General features: G+C 41.5%; 1 protein-coding gene across 3 annotated transcripts; it reads left to right on the top strand.

The window, feature by feature from the left end:
• Positions 1–287: 287 nt before the first annotated feature.
• Positions 288–22,934, top strand: clstn3 (calsyntenin 3). Of its 3 annotated transcripts, XM_069695612.1 has the most exons (20): positions 288–572; positions 843–880; positions 1,441–1,507; positions 4,024–4,146; positions 5,433–5,643; positions 5,825–6,033; positions 7,190–7,339; positions 9,640–9,825; positions 9,924–10,211; positions 10,789–10,901; positions 12,352–12,511; positions 13,256–13,315; positions 13,452–13,600; positions 14,895–15,043; positions 17,667–17,893; positions 18,050–18,211; positions 18,782–18,927; positions 19,173–19,308; positions 20,514–20,698; positions 20,790–22,934. In XM_069695612.1, the coding sequence occupies exons 3-20, from the start codon at positions 1,441–1,443 to the stop codon at positions 20,937–20,939; spliced, it is 2,871 nt and encodes a 956-aa protein (XP_069551713.1). In that variant the 5' UTR covers positions 288–572; positions 843–880; the 3' UTR covers positions 20,940–22,934. The 3 variants fall into 3 exon arrangements, with proteins under 3 accessions (XP_069551713.1, XP_069551714.1, XP_069551712.1); XM_069695613.1 differs by lacking the exon at positions 843–880 and having other exon boundaries at positions 13,256–13,303; XM_069695611.1 differs by lacking the exon at positions 843–880.
• The last annotated feature ends 346 nt before the right edge of the window (positions 22,935–23,280 follow it).

Raw genomic sequence — 23,280 nt, 5'->3', positions numbered from 1 at the left:
GAGGCCTGAGCAATGTGAAATAGGGAAATTAATAAGCAAAAAAAGTAAATAAATAAACAGAGGGTGCAAGTGTGTCACTCATCAAACAGGCCCAGAGAGCAGAACGTGATGAGATGAATTGCTGTGCTTGGGTCTGAGTCACTCTAAATGTGCAGTAAAAAAAAAACAGCCAGAGCAGCAGTCTGGTACGGAGCTGCTGGTGGGGGCCGGAGAGAGATGGAGAGGGAGAAGGACGCAGTGTGGGCGGGTTAAGAAACGCCGAGAGGGAGGGGACGCCAGCGTAATATTCCCACCGTTCCCCCCTCCCTCCCTCCCTCCCGCTCCTCTCCTCCGTGCTGCCGAAAAAAACAAGGACATCCATCGGAGTCTTCGTCCTCCTCGCATCTCATCACCGAGTCTGAAATAATAATATCCTGTCATTTCCACCCGCCTGTCTCCTTCTTCTCCACCCGGGGGTTTGGTTTGTTTTCAGCCTGCTGGGGATTGCCGAGCCGAGCGGCAGGGGCGTGAGAGGCGGATGCTGCGAGCGTAGAGGCTGGGTACCAACCAGGAGCATCACCGCACTCATTACGGTAATGTCAGATCGGCAGGTTTCTGCCACAGCTAACCTTCATTTCTGCGACATTTCCTCACCGGATTCCGGTATAATGTCTCAACGTGGCTATAGGCAGCCACGCAGCCCAAACTGGTAATGTGTGTCAATCCCAGCCTGTAATGTAAATCGGCTGATAATTGTCGCATAGCATGTCTCTGCTCCTGAATGTATGTGTAGCCTGAACAACCTGTGAGCTGATGGGGTCTCCTGGCCTATTATATTTTCTTCTTTTTGATTTCATCTCCAGTGTATGTTGCCCTGTAGCCTATCAAGGACTGCAGCAATGTAAGATTTTTTTTTTTAAAGGTTTGTTGTCTCAATGAGAGCTGAAACCCCCCCACCCCCCACCCAACCCCCACCCCCAAGGACTCGTTTTTTAGTTGTGGCTACTGCCACAAGACAGCAGCTGCATTTTTTTTTTTAACCTAACAAACCACAATGAAAACATGGGAAAACACCCACACAGCCACATGCAAAACCTTTTCGAGTGACACACACATAGTCATGACCAGGTAGGCTCCAAGCACTATTCGAGGTTCTCCAACTGCAAGCATGTCAGGCTGGTTTTGAGGGAGGCCAGCATCGTGTTGAAATGCTTCTGGATTATCGCATGCAGCTCCAGATTTATTCCATTATATCGGCTTTCTTTCAGGCTTCTTAATAGTGCACACACACACACCCTCTGTACACCATCTGATAGGCCTGATCTGCTCCTGTCTTGCTACTGTACCTGTCTCCTGCACTGCTGATCAGTTGTTGATGCATGTACTGTATTCCTCCCCTTCTTTCCTCACCCCACCCTGTTGCCCCCTCTTCCTTTCCTCTCCTCTCCTTTCCTCCCTCAGATGGACAGAATGAATTTTCTCTCCTTCCTCCTCCTTTGCTTGACTTCGGTTGCCAATGGCAACAAAGGTCAGTTCCTCATCCTTTTGACAGTTAATTGTGAAGTATTGAGATGATGGTTTACATTGCCATGGGAGCACGGAGACCTGTCCAGGTTTCCCGGAGATGATCCTGATGACATAATTGTTGTTCCTGTATCATATAGCTTCAGTTCCTCACTCAAGAACAGTGCATTGGAGCCCATCAAACATTTTGTGTTTCCTGTTCACGACCCTGCGTGCATGTGCCTGTTTTGCCAGTGGTGTGACTCCGAGAAGATGATAAATCTGTTTCCCCCGTCTGTAGCAGATTTATCATTCTGGATAACCATGACTCTGATTCAACATCATTGTTCCAATGATTGTCATGCTGAGGGAAGGCGAATGACATAGACAGCGTGGAGGGAGAATGTCAGAGAGGGAGGTAGAGGAGAGAAACGCAAGGGAAGATGAGGAGATTGAAGGAAATGGAGTGTCAGAGAGGGATGGGGGAAACGTAAGGAGAGACAGAGGAGAAGGAGCCGAGACAGGAGAGGACGTGCCGAAGAGATGCAGGCTGATAAGGAGGTAGGAGGAGGGGGAGGAGGGGGAGGAAGGAGGAGGAAGGGGGAGGACTAGGAAAAGGTGATGGAGAGCGAGGTGGTACGTGAGATCAGATGACACGAGGCAAAAAAGACGAGGAAAAGTGTGAGATACTGGGCTGGGCCGTGTGTGTGTGTGTGTGTGTGTGTGTGTGTGTGTGTGTGTGTGTGTGTGTGTGTGTGTGTGTGTGTGTGTGTGTGTGTGTGTGTGTGTGTGTGTGTGTGTGTGTGTGAGGGGGCCAGACGAGCAGGGGTGGGTGAGTGTTGTGGAGCGACAGAGTGACAGAGAGAGGAAGTGTGCCAGGCGAGTCAGAGGGAGAGATGGAACGAGATGCCTCTCGATCTGTAATCCCGAATGTAATCCACGGGCCTGATGCTCAGATTAATGCTATATAGCAGAGGCAGGGAGGGAGGAGATCAGCTGAGGGGACAGAGGGCAGGAGATAAATGACCAAAAAAGAGACACACGAGCAGACTGTGGAAATACTAGAGGAGGAGGAGATGTTGTCAGCCAGACAGGATAAATATCTTTGATTAGGGATGGGTATTGAACTTTTTTGGTGCCGATTTAAATTTGTCTGAACCAGAGAGCTTTAAAATCCGTCTGGCATTGAAAGCTTGATCATATTTGTGCTCCTTACTCATTTGTTTATCAGATATTTACTCATTTAAATCATAATTCTGGCAGTTTTAAACAATTATATTCAGACAAAGTTGTGTAGCTGCTTGTGTTTGGACATTTATGGAAATTTGACAACAATTAAGAATTTTATCTTCTAATGTAGACTCAATCAATTATTAAAATAGTTGCAGATTGTTGTTTATACTTATTAATAGTCTAGTTGTTTCAGCTGTAACAGCAGTGATATGTCAGTGTCCAAATATTCACTTACAAGTAAAGAAATCAGCATTCAAACTCTCATTTGAACAGAAATACTATCAGAAAAATGTGTCTCAAAAGTAAAAGTAATTCTTAAACAGTATCTTAATATTGTAGCTGGTCGAGATTGAGTTAATTTGAACACACAGTGAATAAGTAAAAGATTTTCCTCTGAAGCAGATGAAAATACATCATTTTTCTGCCAGGTACTTAAATAGATGTACTTAGTTACTTTCTACATTTACATTTGTCAGTAAGGCTTCTGAAAAGAGTTATTTTGGTATTTTACTAAAACTCAGGGATCTTATTGGCTCAAAGTAAAATATTTTTTTGAATTCAGCCTTGTCTTTGAAGGGAAAACAGTTTGATCAGATTCAGAACCAGCAGCATTTTCCTCTGTTGACTCTCCTCTCGAGGACAAGAGGGCGAAATTCGTTCCAGTCAGATTTTCTGGAAAATTCACTGTGAAGACAACAAAGCAACTGCCAAACAAAAGTCTTCTGCCTCTGTCTGATTTTAAACTCTGCAGCATCTGCGTTAAGAGATTGAGGACAACACAGGGAGGGCACTCTGCCTTTTGTTTTTGCTCTTTGCTGAAGTGTAAAATTGTCATCCTTCTGGCTCATTAACTTGGCCTTTGATCATTCAGCACAGAACATTCAGCACAAGGATGAATAATTAATTTGCAATTAAAGGTTAAATTCACAGTAAACCTCAGGCATTTGATTTTGACACTGGTTTTTTTTCACGTCTTATTGTGAAGCCCCTGTGGCAGACCAGTTTAGCTGATTGATATGAGCACTATATCTGTGTGTGTGTGGCTGACTTTAATTATGCTGTCAAGCAGGAAGGTGCGCAGAGTGATGCTTAAAGTAAACAGGGGAAGGTGGTCTAAGAAGAGGAAGTCTGTTAGGGTTGTAAAGGTTGTAATCTCTTTGTGCATACATTGTGTCTTTTTCCCACTCATGCCCACTCCCACCATGCCCCCCTCCTCCCTTAATGGAGTGTTAAAAATAGACGCATTGGTTCCTTGTAATTGCTCCATTTAACCCAAAGCCTTTTCGGTCTCTTCTCTGTGCCGTTCAGCCAATAAGCACAAGCCATGGATCGAGACAGAGTACCAGGGGATTGTCATGGAGAACGACAACACCGTGCTGCTCAATCCCCCTCTCTTTGCCCTGGACAAAGATGCTCCACTCCACTATGCTGGTAACACCAACCGCAATAAGCAGCATGGAAAAATATAGAGTTGGCAATACAAATAGAAATTAAATTGTCAGAAATATTTGAACTGTGAAAATATAGGTCAAATCATGTGCATGTGTAGCCAAACTGAAAATGATCTAAGTTTGACTTTGTGGACAGAGCGACACCACAGCTGCATGACCAGTTTGAGGACACAGTTTATTTATGTCTGCTTGGTTGCTTGGAACTTGTAATAATAAATATGGTGCTAATTTTTCAGTTCGGCGCAATCAGACTGCTGCCATTTCCAGCCATATTTCCCAAAAGACCATCTAAATATTAAAGGAAATGTATTCAGTTACAGAATCCACTATTTTTAGACCATCATAGTGTAATTCAACCCTTCATTGCAGGAACAGTCAGCAGCACTCTGCCTCTGCAGCCTGATGAAATAAGGTTATCGTGTAAGATCAGCTAGAATTACTGAGAGGCTCCCTGAAATGTATTGCACCTGTGTCAAGATGTAAAAGGAAATTAGATGTTTGAGCACGAACCTTCGACTTGTGTCAGCCAGGGAAGATTGGCTGCTATTCTGAGGGGTTTTATTTTGAGTCACAGCTTAAATCCTTTTCATTTTGTTCTGCTAATGACTGCCTGCATAAGATAAAGTACCACTTACAGGAATCTCCAGATATCTATCTGCACTTTTCTGGTATGAGAACTGACGATGTGAACTCAAATATACTAAATATTATAATGAACTTTCACAGTTCAATCATGGAGACCTTTACATTTCAATCTTTGTATTACAACGTACGTCAGTGCAAGATATTTCCCTTCTCATAGAGGCTCAGATCTGATTTGTTTGTCCTAATTTATAGAGTATGGCAATGTTGGGCTAGACAGTAAAATTTCAAATGTCCCTGGTTGTTGTAAATGCTACTGTAACAGTGAGCTATTTTCAAAGTAAAATTACAAACGGCTTCACAGAAAATAGCAAGAAAAACATTAAAATAACTAAACTGAACGAGAAAGGGGAACAGAAAGGTAATGCAGGAATGCAAGTATATAAATGAGTTTTTTGAAAATATTCCAGGGGAAGTTGCAAAGGTTGTAAGATACATTTTTACCAGGGAAGCTGTTTTAAAGTTTGAGGATGCTGATTGTAAATGCAAAGTCCTTCAGTTTTTAGTCTAGACTGAAACAGGGGGATTTCAAGCAACGTTTTGTTGTAAGATCTGAGGTTGACTGTGGGAATGTAGGATACAAAAGCCTACAAATGTCTCACACCATCTTCCTCCCTCCCCCAGGTGAAATTTGTGGCTTCCGGGTTCATAATGGCCCCTCGGGTTCAGGCTCAGTCCAGTTTGAAGCGGTGGTTCTGGATCGCTCCACCGGTGAGGGTCTGGTCCGGTCCAAGGAGCCGCTGGACTGTGAGAGCCAGCGTGAGCACAGCTTCACCATCCAGGCCTACGACTGCGGAGAGGGACCTGACGGAGTCAACAGCAAAAAATCACACAAGTTAGACCCCTTCCTCCCACTTTGAAAAGAAGATATTTCATGTTTCTAACAATAAATACAGCCACTATCTGAGGCCTTTCTGACTGTGCACTTTGAAGACTATCCAGCCATCACTGCTTCTTGTCACAATAATCTGTCTTTCTCTGCTTGTGTTTTATCTTCCCGCCCCTCCTTGTCTCAGGGCCACCGTGCATGTTCGTGTAAACGACGTCAACGAGTTCTCCCCTGTGTTTGTTGAGCGCCGCTACGAGGCTTCAGTCCCAGAAGGGCGTCTGTTTGACCGAATCGTGCGTGTGGAGGCTCTGGATGCCGACTGCTCTCCGCAGTACAGCCAGATTTGCTTCTATGACATCATCACTCCCAATGTGCCCTTTGCTATTGACAACGATGGTGAGATGGATTTTATTTTGGCACTGTAAAGCAGAGACTATTGTAATCCCAGACCTATTATTTGACTTCACCAGGCACACACCGTATCTTTATTTTCTGTCTGTTGTGTACGGCCTTGGTTGCCAATAGAATCACTAAATTCAATATTCAGTATTCAGTTGCGAAACTCTGGATATTTGTGGACTGTGTTGACAGGTCATCATTGTAAATGAGAATTGGTTCTCAATTGATTTTACCTAGTTAAATAAAGGTCATATATATATATCCTCAATGCATGAAAAACACACAGTAGACACCGCTGAGATATTGATGTCTGCATAGCGACAGAGTGAAAAAATTTGCAGGCACTTAATTCCCCTCTCAGGTAGAAACCAAAAGATGTTAAAATAGACTTTGAGTGGGCGGACTATTGTTCTGTCTCTGCATAAACTTTACAGTTGTTCAGTTTAATATAACATCCTTTTGTTCCTGGCTGCTCGTAGAGTCCCTTACTTGTGAAAAGGATGCATGTCACAAATTGTTATTGTGCCCATTGACTGGTTGGTGGGAGATCAATTGTGGCCATTTTGTAATGTGACACAGTAGCTGAGGAGGACCCTGTTTTAGTATGACTCTGCAGAATTGTCCCGGACTTGGGAGGGCTTTGCAGAGGATGAGCGACTGCTTTCTTTTTTGGGTCAGGCTGGGTACAGCAGCACAGAGACCTTTTGTTCCCATCTTGTTCCAATTCTGTGGGCTTTTTATTGTCTATTTTTTTCACTTTTTGTTTCTTTTTCCACTGTCTCTTACATCCCTCTGTTTCTCCTCTCACCATGTCACAGCATCTTCTTTCTAACCGATTGTTTGTCAGCTGGCATGCTGAGCACTGTCAGACTGTCACAGATAACTCGCTATTTATTCACCTTTATCTCTAATAACGGGAAAACCCTTCAATTTTTGTCCTGTTTTGTGCAATTTATCTTCCTCTGTTTTTGCTTTTCCTGTTTCGATGCCTGGGTTTAGTGTACTGAACAGTAGAGCGGTTCTGTCTTTTTAAGCCGGGCCTTCAATTACGCAAGCTTGTTGTTGATGACTAATCTTTTATTTCTTTTTCAATTCTATTCTTGGTTTCATTATTTATTGTCCTTTATTTCTTTGTCACTCTCTTGTCTCCTAGGAAACATTAAGAACACAGAGCCGTTGGATTCAAAGCGGCAGCGTGTTCACACCTTCTGGGTGACCGCCTTCGACTGCGGAAAGAACCGTGCTCAGGCTGATGCCCAGGTTGTTGTCACGGTCAAGCCGTCCTGCAAACCTGGCTGGATCGGTAATAAATGTCACATTGCGCTTTTACTGTCCTGATTATCCTTCTGGAACCAACGCTCAAAAGGCTTTAGACATGTGCTATAGTTGTTTAATCGGTTGCTTTAAGGATGGAACTTTCCCTTTGAGTTGAATGTGTGTTGCCGGCTGCTCAGATGAATCACCTTTGCATGTTTAGATGAAGAGCTGAGTTTTAAAGAGGGAGTGTTGAAGCTAAGTAATATCAATGGAAGGTAATTAATTAAACTGTGATTAGTGTTTGAAGTGAAAGTGCCCCTATTTCCCTTATGAGAAGGAATTTTTCTTCATCTTTACCAGCTCTGTGACGTCTTAGTGACTGAAAAAGAAATCACCTTCCTTTCTTTCCCAGAGTTACATGAACCTAATGTTGAATGGAAATTCCTTCACACCTTATTCACATGTTGGCTGCGTTTCGGTCAGTGTTAGCAAATCACTATGTATTACATTCTGAATTTCTACAGTGAACAACAGATACTAGGAAATTGCTGATATTAGTAAAGTAATTATATTTATTCATAGGACAACCATTTCAATTATTAGAGTAACAAGACGAGGTCAAAACATAGTAAATGGCTGGCCCCTGTATAAAGAGCTGGAGGGCTTTTGATTTGAAACAGGGCTTTTATTTTGAAATGACCGGCATTTAGCCAACCGATGATGATGTCAGCCATTTTGTCAGGGTGTGTAGGAAACAGCAAAAAGTAGGTTATATTATGTAACTGATAGTGGCAGAAATTTAGCAAGTAATGTTTAGAAGGACAAACAACACTGTTAATGCATGATTGGCAAGATGTTTACATACTTACAGTTTGTTCTGGAGTTCAACTGAATTGATGCTCATATTACTTTTTATTATTCTATATTATCTTATTGCTTCCTGTATGCTGCTGTAGTGAAAAACTTTCCCCTTGGGGATTAATAAAGTAGCTACCTAACCTAACCTAACCTATTACATCAACAGGCCATTTACTGCTAGTCGTGCTGCTAACGTTAGGTTGCTGGTCCTGGACTGTAATTAGTTCTGGTTAGGGAAGGATTTTACTTTGGAGGCTCTATTGTGTCATCATCTGATTCTGTTCCTGTTATCTTATTATCGGTAAGTTTATGCCGACTAACTTAGACTAGCCGCCGACAGAGAAACGCAGTTTGCGAGGACAAGGTTGGTGCTAGATGACATCCGCTGGAGAAAAGCGGGCGCTAAACTCTACGCTACTTTGATTGGTCGTTTCACTGTCAATCAACTGGTCTACACCGTAACAGTCAATCACAGCAAAGCCTCCCTCACACTGATCCTATCACGCATCAGTCAAAAGGAATAGATTTTGCCGGGAATCGGACACCTTTGCGAGATACATTTTTGCCGAACAATACATCCGCATGGTAACTTTATTTCTCGAGATCAACAAATCAAATAGTTTGATTCGCACGTACTTTTGCCCATTTTGTCTTGATTGTGTGAATTTCATAAATATAAAGTGATCCTATTCTAAAATAATAGGACTGCTCAGCAGCAACAATCAATTCTTCAGAATAATTCATTCACCCAGTAACTTCCAATCAAAGTTTGATAGGAATAAAATGGCTTTATTAGCATATACTTCATTTGATCAACTTAGACAGAGTGAATATAATACACCAGTTATTATTCTGCACTTAAAAAACTAATTTATTTCGAATTTAAGTATAAGGAGCCTATCTTAAAGCCTCCGGGGATGTGCATGCAATTTTTTGGGGGCAAGCAGAACTCAGCATAACACCTGTTGGTTGTGTCACGGTACACCACAGAGTAAAATGTAGAAGTGCTGGTTCTGCATACCAATGAGTACCGGCCCACTTCAAGCACTGACTGTGACAATTTATTTTTGTAGACCATAATATAGTAGTGTCACAGGGTCTCCTTTGTTTGCAGGAGATTTAGTTGCAGACAGCGTTTGTTGACAGCCTTTCTGATCAGTGAATCTCTGATTTGAATTTCATAATCGTATGAAGTGCAGTACAATTTTAAAACAATTTAACATTTAAACACGTCAATTTCCAGCTGCCTGACTTTTATTCAGTTATAAGTTCATTAAACTAATATTTAAAAAGTATGCATTGACATTAGCACAGAGAGTATGGAAAGGGTTTAAAAACCTTATTGCATTAACACAACCATTACAGGACTCCACTTTCTTTTGATGTTGGTTTTATTTTTAATGTAATATTGTTCCCGTTAAAACTCCGATGTTGTTTGACGGAGGGTGAGGTTGTGATGTCACGTTCTGACACTTTTTTCTTTTTCAGGATGGACCAAGCGTGTAGAGTACACACCCGGGTCAGGCAGCATCCCCCTGTTCCCCAGCCTGCATTTGGAGACCTGTGAAGAGACCGTGTGGAACATCCAGGCCACCGTAGAGCTCCAGACCGGACACATTGGGAAGGGCTGTGACAGAGACAGCTACTCTGACAGATCTGTGCGACGACTATGTGGTGAGTTCTGGTTTACACATGAAAACGTGTGACCTACCGGGAGTCCCAACCTATTTTTAATAGTGTCTTCTCTCCCTTTATTCCTTTCTTTTCATCAGGTGCTGTCAGGGGTGAAGTAGACCTCCTCCCACCTCCATCTCCTGCAGCCAACTGGACCTCAGCTCTGCCCACTCTCCCCTCATCTGATTCATCTCTGGTCTTCTCTTTTAATGGATCCAATCATGTTGCTGTGGTGCCTGATTCGGTTGTCTCCGCGCTATCGGGCGACCATTTCACCCTGCAGCTGTGGATGCGAAGGGGTGGTGCCAACATCCAGCCTGCAACTACTCAAACCAGAGGAAATCGCAAGGAGGAGGAGACGATTGTGTGCAGCACAGTCAAGAATGGTGCGTTATAACTCCTGAACAGAAATTTTGTCTCTCAAACTGTGAGGCAATGTAATGCAACAGAGTGATGTTTTAGTAATGAATGCTACAAACATTGTTGCCTCCTCACTATTTCATCAACACTTTGGTCATTTAACCCCCAGGAGGTTCTCATTTCATGACACTAGCTGCAGGGAAAATCATGCTTTGGATAAAATAAATAAATAAACTGTTTATAGCTTCAACAACTACTATCAAGGTGCTCTTGATAGAGGCACTTAACCTCCAGCTGCTCTGCTTGTGCAGCCAAGTGGACAGCGGAACAACAGTAAAACACTGTAATTGTGCCAGGAAAAATATTGTGTGAACATTTTTCAACTGTGTGCCTTTTTTAGGGGCATTTCTGGAAGACAGCGTTTACAGCAGACCTTCTCCTTCCATTAAATACACAAGTGATAAAAAAATATAACAGAGATTCAGATCTATAATATACTCATTGCACATTTTTTTATCTCTGTGGTTATTCTCTGAAGAAATGGTGGGTCATATGAAAAAGTTCTGAAAAGACCAATTATCCTCTGCATCCTGTGCTCTACAGACGACTCCTTCTCCCACTACTCCCTCTCCGTCCACGGCTGCCGCCTCTCTCTCTTCTACTGGCCCGACGTTTCAGCCGCACGGCCCGTCAAGTTCTTGTGGAAACTGGAGCAGGTACTGGGGGAACTGCAGCACGCAGCTTTGATGTTTTCGCTTGCACTGCTTCTTCTGTGTTTCTACCTTGAAATGACGCTGAAATGGAGGAAATTCAATAGTTAGTTTTCATTTCTGTGTAATGCCAAACATCTGATACGTTTCTCATGGGAAATGTAGCCAGTAAAACAAAAATCCACCCTGAAAGATACTGAACTGATATGGTACAACCCTCGATAAACCCTAATGTTTATCGAGATAAACCACCAACCCCCCCCCCCCATCTCCCAGCCTTGTGTTGTTTCACATGTGAACAGGCTTTGTGCATCATGCATATTTACAAATTAATTTCAGTTTTTGCCTTCATGAAAAAAACTGTATTTACAGTTAATTCCAGTAAAGGGACAATAGAAAGCAAAATTGAACTCATTCTGTCTCGATCATGTTAAACATTTCTTCTTCCAGTTTTTACATTAAGTGGTAAATATCAGAGTTTTATCATTGCAAACTTGCATGTGAGGTTAACAGTGGCAGATGCATCACAATGCATAAAAACAAGAAGCGAGGTCTTTTGAATATTGATCATGTGGCACATTTGCATCCCTGCATGTATGTGATTTGGTGTTTGTGTGTATGGGGGGGAGGGTGAGGTGGGTTTGTTTTGACTGAAGCTACTGGTCCCAGACAGATTGAACTCCCGTGGATTAAAGGTTGCTGAGCTGATACAGAGAAGATTTGTTAAATCCCTCTGTCTGAACCCTGGTATCTTATTACTCTGGTCTTTCTTTTCTGCCCCCTCTGCCTTTATAATTTCCTTGTCATTCTTGTATTTATTCCTTTTTTGTGTACAAGCAAATGTGCACAAACAAATGTTTAAACTAAAGAAATATCCACCAGAGATAGAAAGTACATTTACTCCTGCTCTGTTTTTATGTATAATCTTTATCATAATTTTGGCTTGTAAGCTGTGACAAAACAGAAATATCTTATTCAGCTCAGTTTTTACATTCCTCCTCTAAGCTTTGAAATGTATGTAAAAGTAGTTAATTATTGGCACAAAGAAAATACAGCCACAAAAGGAAAGGAAATTGGAATTGTGTAATTTTGTACAGTCTTGTTTCCAACCCCATTAATCATTTTACAGCCCCTCAGATTTATCTTGTGACCCTGTGGTTGGGAAGCGCCGCAAACATTAACAGCATTAACAATAATGTCATTTGTATTAATATATCAGCCTGAGGAGACATTTATCTGCTTTACATTTACATAGATACAGCTAGGAATTCAGCGCTTTAACTTATAACAGATTATTTTTACATTCTATATCGATCGTTTTACTTAAGTAAAAGATCAGAATACTTCTTCTACCACTGGGTTTCAAATGTCCAGAGCTCGCCCCCCCCCCCTCGGGGATTCAGCTGTTTCCTTTTGTTCTGGCTCCTGTTGACCCAGTGTTATCTCTGTCTAATAGGTGTGTGACAGTGAGTGGCATCATCTCTCACTCAGCGTCCAGTTCCCGTCAGTGACCCTTTATGTGGATGGTGTGACCTTTGACCCCGCGCTCATCCACGACAATGGAGCCATCCCCAACCCCGTCCCGCGCCAGAGGATGTTCATCGGTGCCTGCTGGGGTGAGACACTGAAATGTTTCGCTCAGTGATTCTACAACTGGCATACATTTCTCTCCAGCTTAATGAGGGATTTTGTTACTTGCATAAAGGCTGTGGGCAACAGCTGTACACTGTGCTTCCTCCTTTGCGTCCCTCCATCACTGACATGTCATTCACATCAAACAAGACTGAAGATAGCAGGCTGCAAACCTGGCTGCAATTTTCGAACCCTCATGAGGTGTCTCAATATGAGACATTTTACATCGTTATAATTTGCTTGATGCATTTTGTCTTTGAGGGCTAATAATGTAACTGACTTATCAATTATTCAGGGTAGCAGAACAACATTAGGGCCAGACAGCTATCAGCCAGTTACACCCAAACCGCTGGTTAAAATGGGAAACTGGCTGCCAATTAGCCGTGGAAAACACACGCACACACACGCACACACACACACACACGCACGCACGCACGCACACACACACACACACACACACACACACACACACACACACACACATTCTCTCATCCACAGTGGAAGTCACTCTGCTACGTACCTGGCAGCAGCTGCTGCTAGATAATGAGGAGGTGCTGCATTTTTGAAGATCGTCTACAGTTTTCTCACTTGTGCCTGCTTGAATTATATATTTATATATATTTTACTCTTCCTGTCAATCTTTGGCACCTTAAGGTTTCTTTTCTTCTCATACCTTACTATACTGAGTTCTTGTTTTCTGTTTTTCTTTTGCCTTCTTTTCCCTGCAGAGCCTGAAGAGAAGCAGAAGGAGATACTAAACAACACCATCCCAGAGGGTAAAGACTCAGGTGACCTCCTTGTTTCACACTGTTGTCAGCATGAGGGTGTGCAGGCTGCCATTTTGCTATGTCATTGTTGGTGTATTCTCAATGTGCACATTAGCAGCTGTGTAGAGTGATATTACGTTATGTGTTCACTGTTTAGTGAAGTATGTGGGTGGTTACCACGGCTTGTTGTCGGGGGTGACGGTGCGTCCAGGCAGCGTGGAGCCTCACAGTGTTGTGGAGTGTCTGTACGCCTGCAGGGAGGGGCTGGACTTCGGAGACCTGGAGACTTTGGGCTCTGGCATGAAGGTAACACCTGAGCGAGCTACATAGAGTCCGTTTTACACCTGCATTTACTAGCTTGTTTCTCAGATGTTCTCATCTGTCAAATTTCTTTAATATTCCAAATTAAAACCCAGTTCTTCTCCACTACACCATATTTCATTTACCAAACCTCTTCAGCTGCCTTGTCTTCAGCTGAGTGACGTCAGAGGTGGTTCAAAGTTTCTTCACATGCAGTCAATTGATGACAGCCAATGATCAGAATAGAATACGATTACCCTTGAAAATACAAATCAGACAACATTACAACCAACTTTTAAAAAGTACTCTTTACAAAATAAAAGACTACACTGATCTGTTGATGGGTGCAAAGGCTCAGTCTCAATTTAAAAAAAAAAACCTATCCTCATTTTTCAAAATACAATCTCAATACTTTCATATTTCCAATTTCTGAAGTCAATCTGCAGTTGCTGTTACACCTCCCTCTTTTACTTCATGTTGTAATAGTCCTGATTTAACCCTCTCAGGCTTAAAGTGTCCACTATAGAGATCCAAAATGTTTCCCTCAAAAAAACACCTGTGTAAATCGAACACTAACACATCACCTACTGGTGCCGCTTTACAATTTGTTTGCATTTATATTTTAGAGTAGTGTATAACTGTCTCAGATCAGGTCAGTGAAGTTACTTCTTTGTTTGACTTTTACCCCTTGTCAACTTTTTGACATTTCCACCAAAAAGGCCAGAGTGAAATTAGAATTTTTTTTTTTTACTTCTGCCTCATCAAAACTTTTAATTAGTTAGGAGTCAAGAGTTGTAAAGACTAAATAACTGGCTGACAGCAAGAGTCAAGAGATACTGACGTAACGGAAGCTGTTTTGAAAATTCGAAATTATAACTTCACTAGATTTGATTTAACAGAAATAATAACTTTCTGGTTCCTTCTTTCTTCACACATTTATTTCTGTTTTTCTTATAGATGTGTTTGTAGGTTGTAGATTAGTTGTGTTTAAGTGACCAGATGTGTTTGTGGCCTCCTCTAGATGAGGGTTGGTTTTCTGTTTTGAGGCGTTTACACTTAAAATTCATGCATTGTTGTTTGATGTGTGTTCATCCAGGATGTATGTTAGTGCTGAGTCTAAAAACTTGTTAGTGGATACTGTTTATATTTCTCTGCTCGTTCTTTCTTCAATGTAATGCTGCGCCGTTCTGTGTGGGCCTTTCTTTTTTTCTTTTCTTTTTTATCTGTGAAGAGTATCTTTGTTCATATTAACATAAATGAGGTCAACTTATATTTTGAAGCTTGTCCTTTGACCTTCCAGGTTCACGTGAACCCCAGTCAGTCTGTGTTGGTGCTGGAGGGAGACGACATTGAGAGCTTTAACCGTGCAGTGCAGCAGGTCACCTACCGAAACTCTCTCCGCTTTGCCACCCCCGGAGTCCGCCCTCTCAAGCTCACCACCTCACTCAGGTACAACAACACACAGATGGATGAAGGCTCTTTCACTGAGGTGCATAAATGTCAGTAATATAACTTGTAAAAATCTGCTATACGGAAATACAGATTTCACCACCAGTAGGCCAGAATGTAATCCAACTGCAAGACAAAATTGCTTGCTAACTAGATTCACATGTCCTTTGACTGAAAACAAAACATTTGTTCTGCGAATGTTGTTCAAACATCGTTTGTGAGAAGCAGGAGACTAACCGAAGCGGCGGAAGATGACACAGGTGGAGAAAAAGTGACACCACGAATGTAAATTATCACACTGGAAAGCTCCCAACATAACAAATGATACATCAGACACTTGCTAAACTGTTTGCAGGAGAGTTGAGTTTCTCCATGGCAGTCAGATGAAGTGTTCGTCTCTGTGCTGTGCGGCTGCTGCTGCTCACTCCTCTGACATTGAACTCATCAAATGTGGACGTTGCCTCATCTGTGATAACGACTGGTGTGGCATGAAAGATATGATCATATCGAGAATATGTCAAAGTCGGAAATAACAAGGAATATCTTATCTCTTTGTTCATTCAGCCTCCAAGTAACCTTTTCTTTGACTCAGTGAACTGCAGGTGCCACATTCTATTTTTTATAGTTAACTGTGCTTGTTGAGGGAGTTAATGATTTTCATACCAGAACAATTATTCACTGGTTTTTAACTCTAAAATTAACTGTGATTCTGTCATTCACCATTACCTTAAAATATTGCAGGAATTGAATGAATTTGTCCGTTTGATAATGTGGTTGGTTTGCTCAGCACAGCACTGTTTGACTGCTGCACAATCTCTAAAAAAAGAATCCCACACTGGTTCAGTGTTCATCACACTGAATCACCTGGCTGTGAAATAAAAAGCACACAAACTCTGTTTCCGGGTCAGTGCTCAACCATGCTTAACAACTGTGAACTGGCTCTCTGGCTTTAGCAGTCGCTTTTAGCTGATGAAATATTAATTCACCTTGGGAAGTACAGGCCAGCGTGTAGACTGTGTGCTATATTGTGTATTTATACTCAAACCAGCAGCCTGCCGACAAATCACATCTCATCAAACTCTCTCAGCCTGTGCAGACATTCTTATTATTGTCTTTGGAGACTGTTGTTTTAGTCGCTTGCTTATAAGATTAAAATGATTACAAGGCCACGAGCCATGCTGGAGTTTTTTTTTTTTTTTTTTTCCCCCACTGACTGTTTTTAAGATCCCAAGGATTCAAGGTCATGAACAGATTTTTTTTTTTTCCCCTCTGGTTTCTGCTCAAGTGTGCCAGTCCTTTTTTTTTTTTTTTCCTAACTTGAGCATGTTTTATTGCGTGTGTGAAGATTAGACTGATTTGAGGCCAGGAGTTACCCAGATGGCTGAACAGCAGGCCCTTCTGGAGAGGCCGATAGAAGCAGCTGCTCACTCTGATAGTGGAAATATAACACGCATGCACACACACACACACACACACACACACACACACACACACACACACACACACACACACACACACACACACACACACACACACACACACACACACACACACACACACACACAGCTTAATCCCCTCTCAAATATAATGCTGAATTTTAGTGCAGATGACTAAATATATTTTAGCTGCCTGCCATCAATCTGATTTGCTTTTCTTTTCTGGCAGGAAAATTAAATGTGTAACAGCAGAGCTGCTGTGGTTTGATATTTGCTATTTTCAGTGTCACAACAGACCAAAGTTAACACGGTCACGGTGGAAGTAGATAACTGGTTTGATAAAACACAGCAGTGGATTTAGACTTTTTTTGTACGTGATCAGTGTGCCCGAACACCATGAAGTCGCAAATTTCAGTAGTGCTGTGAGTTAAAGTTAAAATTAGAAAATGCTCTCAACAGTGATGATGTTGATTATTAACTGTAATGCTAAAGTTTGCTTACTTGCCATAAATACAAATAAAGCTGATGAGGTTTGAAGCTTATTGGAAAAAAACATTGTGACGTCATAGTGTCAATTTAACGTTACTCATTAAAGATTGTTAATGGTTTTGGGAAGTGATACTTGTGTGGAGAAGAGGAAGAGTGAGCTGTTCAAAGTTTTATAAATTGCCTCAAGTCATGTTACCTGAATCAGTAGCAGTTGAGTTTTAGGACCACAAGTGTGAAAATGAAGTGTGACTCAAGCTGAACTGTTGATTGTCAAGTTGCATTGTGGGTAATGCGGGCACTGTGTTATGATGTGGAAGAAGAATGCGTGGTTCTGCTGCATGTACATACATTTTAAAGTCCCTCGTGTCCAGAAGTCTGACAATGTTGAAGAGCTGGAATGCTGAATCGGTGAAGTACTCACCAAAGTTACTCTGTGGGAGTGAAGGGCAGTAATGTATGAACCAAATTTAAAAAATACTTGTGGAGGCAATATTGACCACATCGTGGCACAAAATGAAAAGTCAGGAGATCATCATGTGCAATATTAATCATCTGGGGACTATGAATATCTGTTTAAAATTTAATTGCAATTCATCCAATTGTTTCAGAGATACTTTAGTCCAGACATTGCTTAAGCACACACACACCAAAGACATGATTTCTGTCTTACTCTCTTTCCCTCTTTGACTCCCTGCCAGATGTTTCAACGAGGAGAGCTGTCTGTCCCTCAAGCAGCTGGAAGGATACCTGGTGGTTCTCCAGCCTGACGCCCCTCAGATCTCTCTGTCCGGGGTCGGACCTCATCTCGCCCGTCCAGCCCCTGAGTTCGAAGGTTCCCGCGGTGTGCCCCTCTTCCCGGAGCTCCGTATCGTCTGTTCCCTGTCTCATGCTGTCAATACAGCTGCACAGGGGATGGAGGGTGGAGGTGAGTCATCCTTATGGACTAATTTAAGGAGATTTCATAATTATTCATACTTATTTAACACATTTTTACAGCTTTTCTTTGGATTCAAACTCGTTATATCTAAAAAGCAGTAATGGTGTTGTTATTTATCGGCTGTCCTTTTATGTTGCCTCTCAGCTCTGATGTCCGATGCAGTGGCTCACACTCTGGACGGCTGTGAGGTCCAACCTCTGGGGGAGGAGCTAAACCCAGAGAGGGAGGAGCTTCTGGTAGACATGGACGTTGTGCGAGAGAGGGGACTGGAAATCATCAATACCACTGCTTATATTGCCATCACAGGTACAGCTGAGCATTTCTACAGAAGTCAATGAAAGGATAAATGTATTATTATGTTTTCTATGCAAGCTTAATTGGAATTAAACATCTTCTTCAAGACTGCCCTTGCTATGACAGACAGCAGCAACAACCTGAAGACAAACAACATAAAACACAAAATATGTCAGAAAATCTGAATTTAATGGTACTTTATCATCTACTTATTGTATACCATCAACAACTAAGTTAAACTGTTTTATTGGGACTGTGTGGGTATGGTTTAGTAAGAACTCATTAACAGACAGAAACTAACAGCTCTACAACTGGCATTACATTTTGATTCAAATATTGCTAAATCTAGATTCGTGCTCAGAAATATGTGACATTTCCAGTTAAGAATATTAATATAATAGATTCACAATAAAAATCTACAAGTAAAATAAAATGTAAACTTTGTGATACAGCTACCAACAGCTGTCAGTGAATAGTCGCACACTTCGCGTCTCTTCTCACACTTTTCTCTACAGCCACAGTTTTGACTCCCCATTTTCCTTTTTGTTCCGGCCATCTCGTTTTGTTTGACGTCTCCACCAGGTGCCGAATCAATCTCTGTGTACGAGGACGTCCTTCGCTCAGTCCGCTACCGACTGGCCAAAGGCTCGGCCCGCTTCGAGAGGCGGTTTCGCCTGTCCTGCTCTGAGATGAACGGCAGATACACCAGCAATGAGTTGACTCTGGAGGTGAGGAGACACATCGCTCACATACTGTAACACCTGTGGCATTGACATGAAGATTAAAATCCTTCAGATATCAGCTGTGACCTTTGCATACTGGATTTGTACAAAAGCCAGAAATTTGTCCTTAGATTATTTATATTCTTCAGTAGCTGTGTTGTTGCTGAAACACTCAGGAGAATTTCAGTCACAGCTGTCGTGAGGCTAAGTTGAGATCATTTTCTTTTCTTCTCTGTTTTTCTTCTCTGAAGGTGAACTTCCTCCACTCCCTGGACAGTCTGAACCACCCATCCCACCTGCTGGCCTCCCAGCAGCAGTTTCTCCATCCGTCCCACCATGCAGGGGAGCTGAGTGGACACACACTGCCCAACCCACACCGCAACTCAGGTGACATTTCTCTCTCACTGGCTTTTCCACCTCTGTGTTCTGTCTGCTCTTGCAAAGGTTACTAAGAAACTTTTTTTCTAATGAGTACCTTTTTTATTATTTATATTATTATTATTATATATATATATACTTTCCAATAAAAGACAAGAGAAGGATGCGATATACAGACAAAATGTAATGATGAAGAGCAGTAGGTGTTAGTAATTAAGATAGAAGTAAAAATATATGAGCCTTATTATTATATACAAGAAGGGGCTTGTTGAATTGTTGTTGTTTTTTTAAAGGTGTGCACAGTGCACAAAATGTTCAAATGAGTTAAAAATTCTAGGTGCAAAAAGCTTAAAAGAGGGCACATTTAGTCATAATCCTGGAGAGAGGAAAAACCAGCGAACTCAAATCAAAAGGCCTGCTGGTGATAAAAGGCTGCAGCAGTTATCTAAGATACTGTGTGAACATGCAGACCCCTAAAAATAACCACAAAGGTCCTTGGTTTTATTTTGAATTTGATGTGGAGCGAGTGTCTCTTCATGTCTGCAATAACCAGAGCCACAAAGCAGAGAGGATCATTAAGTTCTGTCCTTCCAAACATTCGAAACATCATCAAATGTTCAAATATAAATTTGCCTTAAAAGAGATGGTTCATTTGGAAAATTGTGATATTTTTGGGTTAACCACAATTAACCCACTTCCTTTAGAGACATCCAGTGATTATATCTACATATCTTTTAAACCTCATGCAGAGTACAAAAAATAGTTTTTGTCTGCCTCTGGGGATGAAGGATTATTAGGGGGATTTTCATAAAATATCAAGTTTCATTTATTGACTTCCCTGTTGTTTCTCAGTGCAGAAGTCATTTTTTCCTCCTTAAGATAAAAACACAGATATTGTAAATATTTAACAAGTTTTAGCAAACATAACTCAAACAAGAACAAGTAATGCTTTTGTTGAGGACCGTTTTCAGCCGTGAATTATTGTGTGAATCAGGATGCTATGTGAAGTATTCAATATAAACTACTGTGCTCATCTTGATTGTATTGAAACATGTCACCCAGTGTGGCTCACTGACATATTTTTAATAGCTTTAGAACAACAGTGACGCTCTTTACTGCAGAGAAATAAGCTACATCAGGCTTTGGCAACGCTTATCAGTCGGATAAAATCTGGATTATTTATGACACGTAATCATCGCTGTGTTCTATTACAGTGGTGCCAGGAGCAGCCACCGTCATCATCATGGTGTGTGTGGGTTTCCTGGTTGTCATGGTGATCCTGGGCGTTTTCCGAATTCGCTCCATCCATCGCAGAGGTGAAGGTTCCAGGGGCGGGGCTAAAGAGGGAAGCAGCCAATGGGACGACTCTGCGCTCACCATTATTGTCAACCCAATGGAGGTAATAACAGGGTCGTGATTGATTTGATCAGAATGATTGATCGCACCTCTTCGGCTCGTGTTTTCATCCACACGCCCTTGTTGTCTCACAGTCCTACGAGTCTCGTATGGGCATCTCTGCCGACACGGAGGGGGAAGGGGAGGAGGACGAGGAGGTAGCAGAGTCACCTGACGACGCGAGCGACGACCAGCGAATCATCATCAAGAAGGAGGGCAGAGACGGCAGCGCTCGCCGCTACTGAACCACATGTATCCCTGCACCAGTTCTCATGGAAACCATAAATCAACTCACAAGTCACACACTCCAACACTTTTAATATAAATGACTACTGACACCACTAGTATAAGGAATGTATGCTTTCAAACACTACGCACAACCCAGTCACTGTAATACTCTTGACACTCAACGCCATATGTGACCTATAGCCAACAACGGGCTGTTCTCCACCTAAATGTTCAATGGCACAATGTATACAGTTAACGTAATTTAACCACCTGACTAAACCACACCAAAAATGTATGTGGCGCACCAGTTCTAAATCACGAAATGGTCATGTGTCTGTATAGTGTAATACTGGTTGAATGAGACTGTGTTGTTTAAAAAAAAAAAAAAAGAAGTAAGATTGTATTTTATCTTTTGTTATCGAACAGAAATTAATTTACAAAATGTAAACTGGAACAATTCGCTACGTGAAGGCCTTGAGTAGATCCGTAGGCAAAGACACAAGCCTTGAGCCTGACGTTCTTTTTATTAGACTGACTCAAGAAGTCTGTGCACAAGCTCTTTCCTCCCTCTTTGCATCCTGTCTTGACACATTCCTCAACCACCTCTAAACACAGAGTGAAGACAGTGAGGTCAGACATTATGGTCACTTACTCGTGAAAATCTGACATACCTGCAGGTGTTTTCCTTTTGGTATTGTGAGACTACTTTGATTTGCTTCAAATCTGCTTGGAGCTGGTGACAAGATTTGAGGGATTATCAACATCATTATCATTAATACACAAGCCGCTACTTCTGCAAAACTCCACAACTACAGAATTAAAAGCCTTTAAGTGTTGAGTCCATGTACATCACTGTGCTTTCTGCTTCAAACTGGAGTCTTTGCAAAGTTTCCGCTTGTGCCACAAAATGACAAAACATCACCGTCTACAATAAAGCTGGTGTACCCTGACCTCCGACCCTCCTCACAGTGACCGCTGGAATGTCTTCTAATGACTCTCACTATACTGTTTCACTCACTGCACACTGCTATTACAGTAGCTTCAAGATGTCACATGCAAACACACACACACACACACACACACACACACACACACACACACACACACACACACACACACACACACACACACACACACACACACACACACACACACACACACACACACACACACACTCCATAATGCTACCCTTGCTGTTTCCAGAATGTCCGCTCAGCTTGGGCAGTTTTGATTGTATTGATTGTAATGAATTTTCTGTACATAGAATGATGACTATTATGATATTATTGTTATTACTATTATTATTGCTGCCAATCTTTCTCTTTTTCTGAACATTTCAAGAGGGAGCAGATTATGATTTACCTTTTTTTCCATTCGAGTGATCACCTCTACAGCATCAGAAAACAGTATAATAATAATAATAGTAGTAGTGATAAGGATGATAATCCCTGGCTTGATGAGTGTCTCTTAATTTGTGTGTAATATTGTTGTAATTTAAGAATTTGTCAATATCTGAATTACAGAAAAAGGAGGGCACATTGTTGTGATACTTAGATACGTGTCACTCATTTCACACTTCCAGATCTTTGTTTTTTCACACTTTGAAGTAAAACCTGTTTTTTTATTTTTATTTTTTCCCTGTTTGCTTTCAACTCCATTTAGTATCTTTGGTTCAATGAATGTACAACTGTGTGCTTCTCCTCACCTCTCCCTCCCCCCCGCCTCCCTGTCTTTTTCCCTCACTTCTCCTTCTGTGTCTCTTGCTGTCTGTCTGTGTAGCCTATCAATGTGCAGTGCTAAAGCCGTCAGTAAATAAAGCCTGTTGTTTTTGAGTGTGATGTTAAGAAGGAATAAACATTGCATTGATTAATAACTTATATTATTACTATGTTACTACTCGAACATTACCTGTAATTATTGATACAATGATCACATGGATTATGCTGACTAATTGTTATTGAGAACTGTCAGAAAACATTACAAAATTCATAATAAAAACACTATATGACGTCTCCATGAGAGGGTTTTCTTGTTAGAGTAGGACTCACTAAAATAGTGATATGATATTGTAAATGTGAGGTCATAACATGAAAAGTAACCTTGAAGAATCCCATTTTTAATGTACATTGTGATATATATTCCTTACAGTTAGGGCTATACAACCAATGTATACACATCATACAACATTAAAACCATGTATACGGGGTATCAAACTATCATATAATAGTGCCCCCCTTTTTGAGTACAGTTAGCTGTAATAGGCCTATTTATTAATTTACAACGTTAGACTCTTTATTAGTCTTTATTAGTATACACTTTTGTATTACATAAATACACACAAATGTATCACACTTTTAG

The sequence above is a fragment of the Brachyistius frenatus genome, unplaced genomic scaffold, assembly GCF_029030835.1.
Source record: "Brachyistius frenatus isolate BFR_SWC_R1_liver_20210118 unplaced genomic scaffold, ASM2903083v1 Contig_20, whole genome shotgun sequence".
Taxonomy (NCBI): domain Eukaryota; kingdom Metazoa; phylum Chordata; class Actinopteri; family Embiotocidae; genus Brachyistius; species Brachyistius frenatus.
Note: the sequence above shows the minus strand (reverse complement) of the source record. Positions and strands in the feature narration are given on the sequence as shown.

Bases quoted from the DNA above. Each gene is read 5' to 3' on its own strand.
- clstn3 (XM_069695611.1), top strand. From the start codon at position 1,441: ATGGACAGAATGAATTTTCTCTCCTTCCTCCTCCTTTGCTTGACTTCG. The intron at 1,508-4,023 runs GTCAGTTCCTCA...TGTGCCGTTCAG, and splicing joins GGTTGCCAATGGCAACAAAG to CCAATAAGCACAAGCCATGG. The intron at 10,212-10,788 runs GTGCGTTATAAC...TGTGCTCTACAG, and splicing joins GTGCAGCACAGTCAAGAATG to ACGACTCCTTCTCCCACTAC.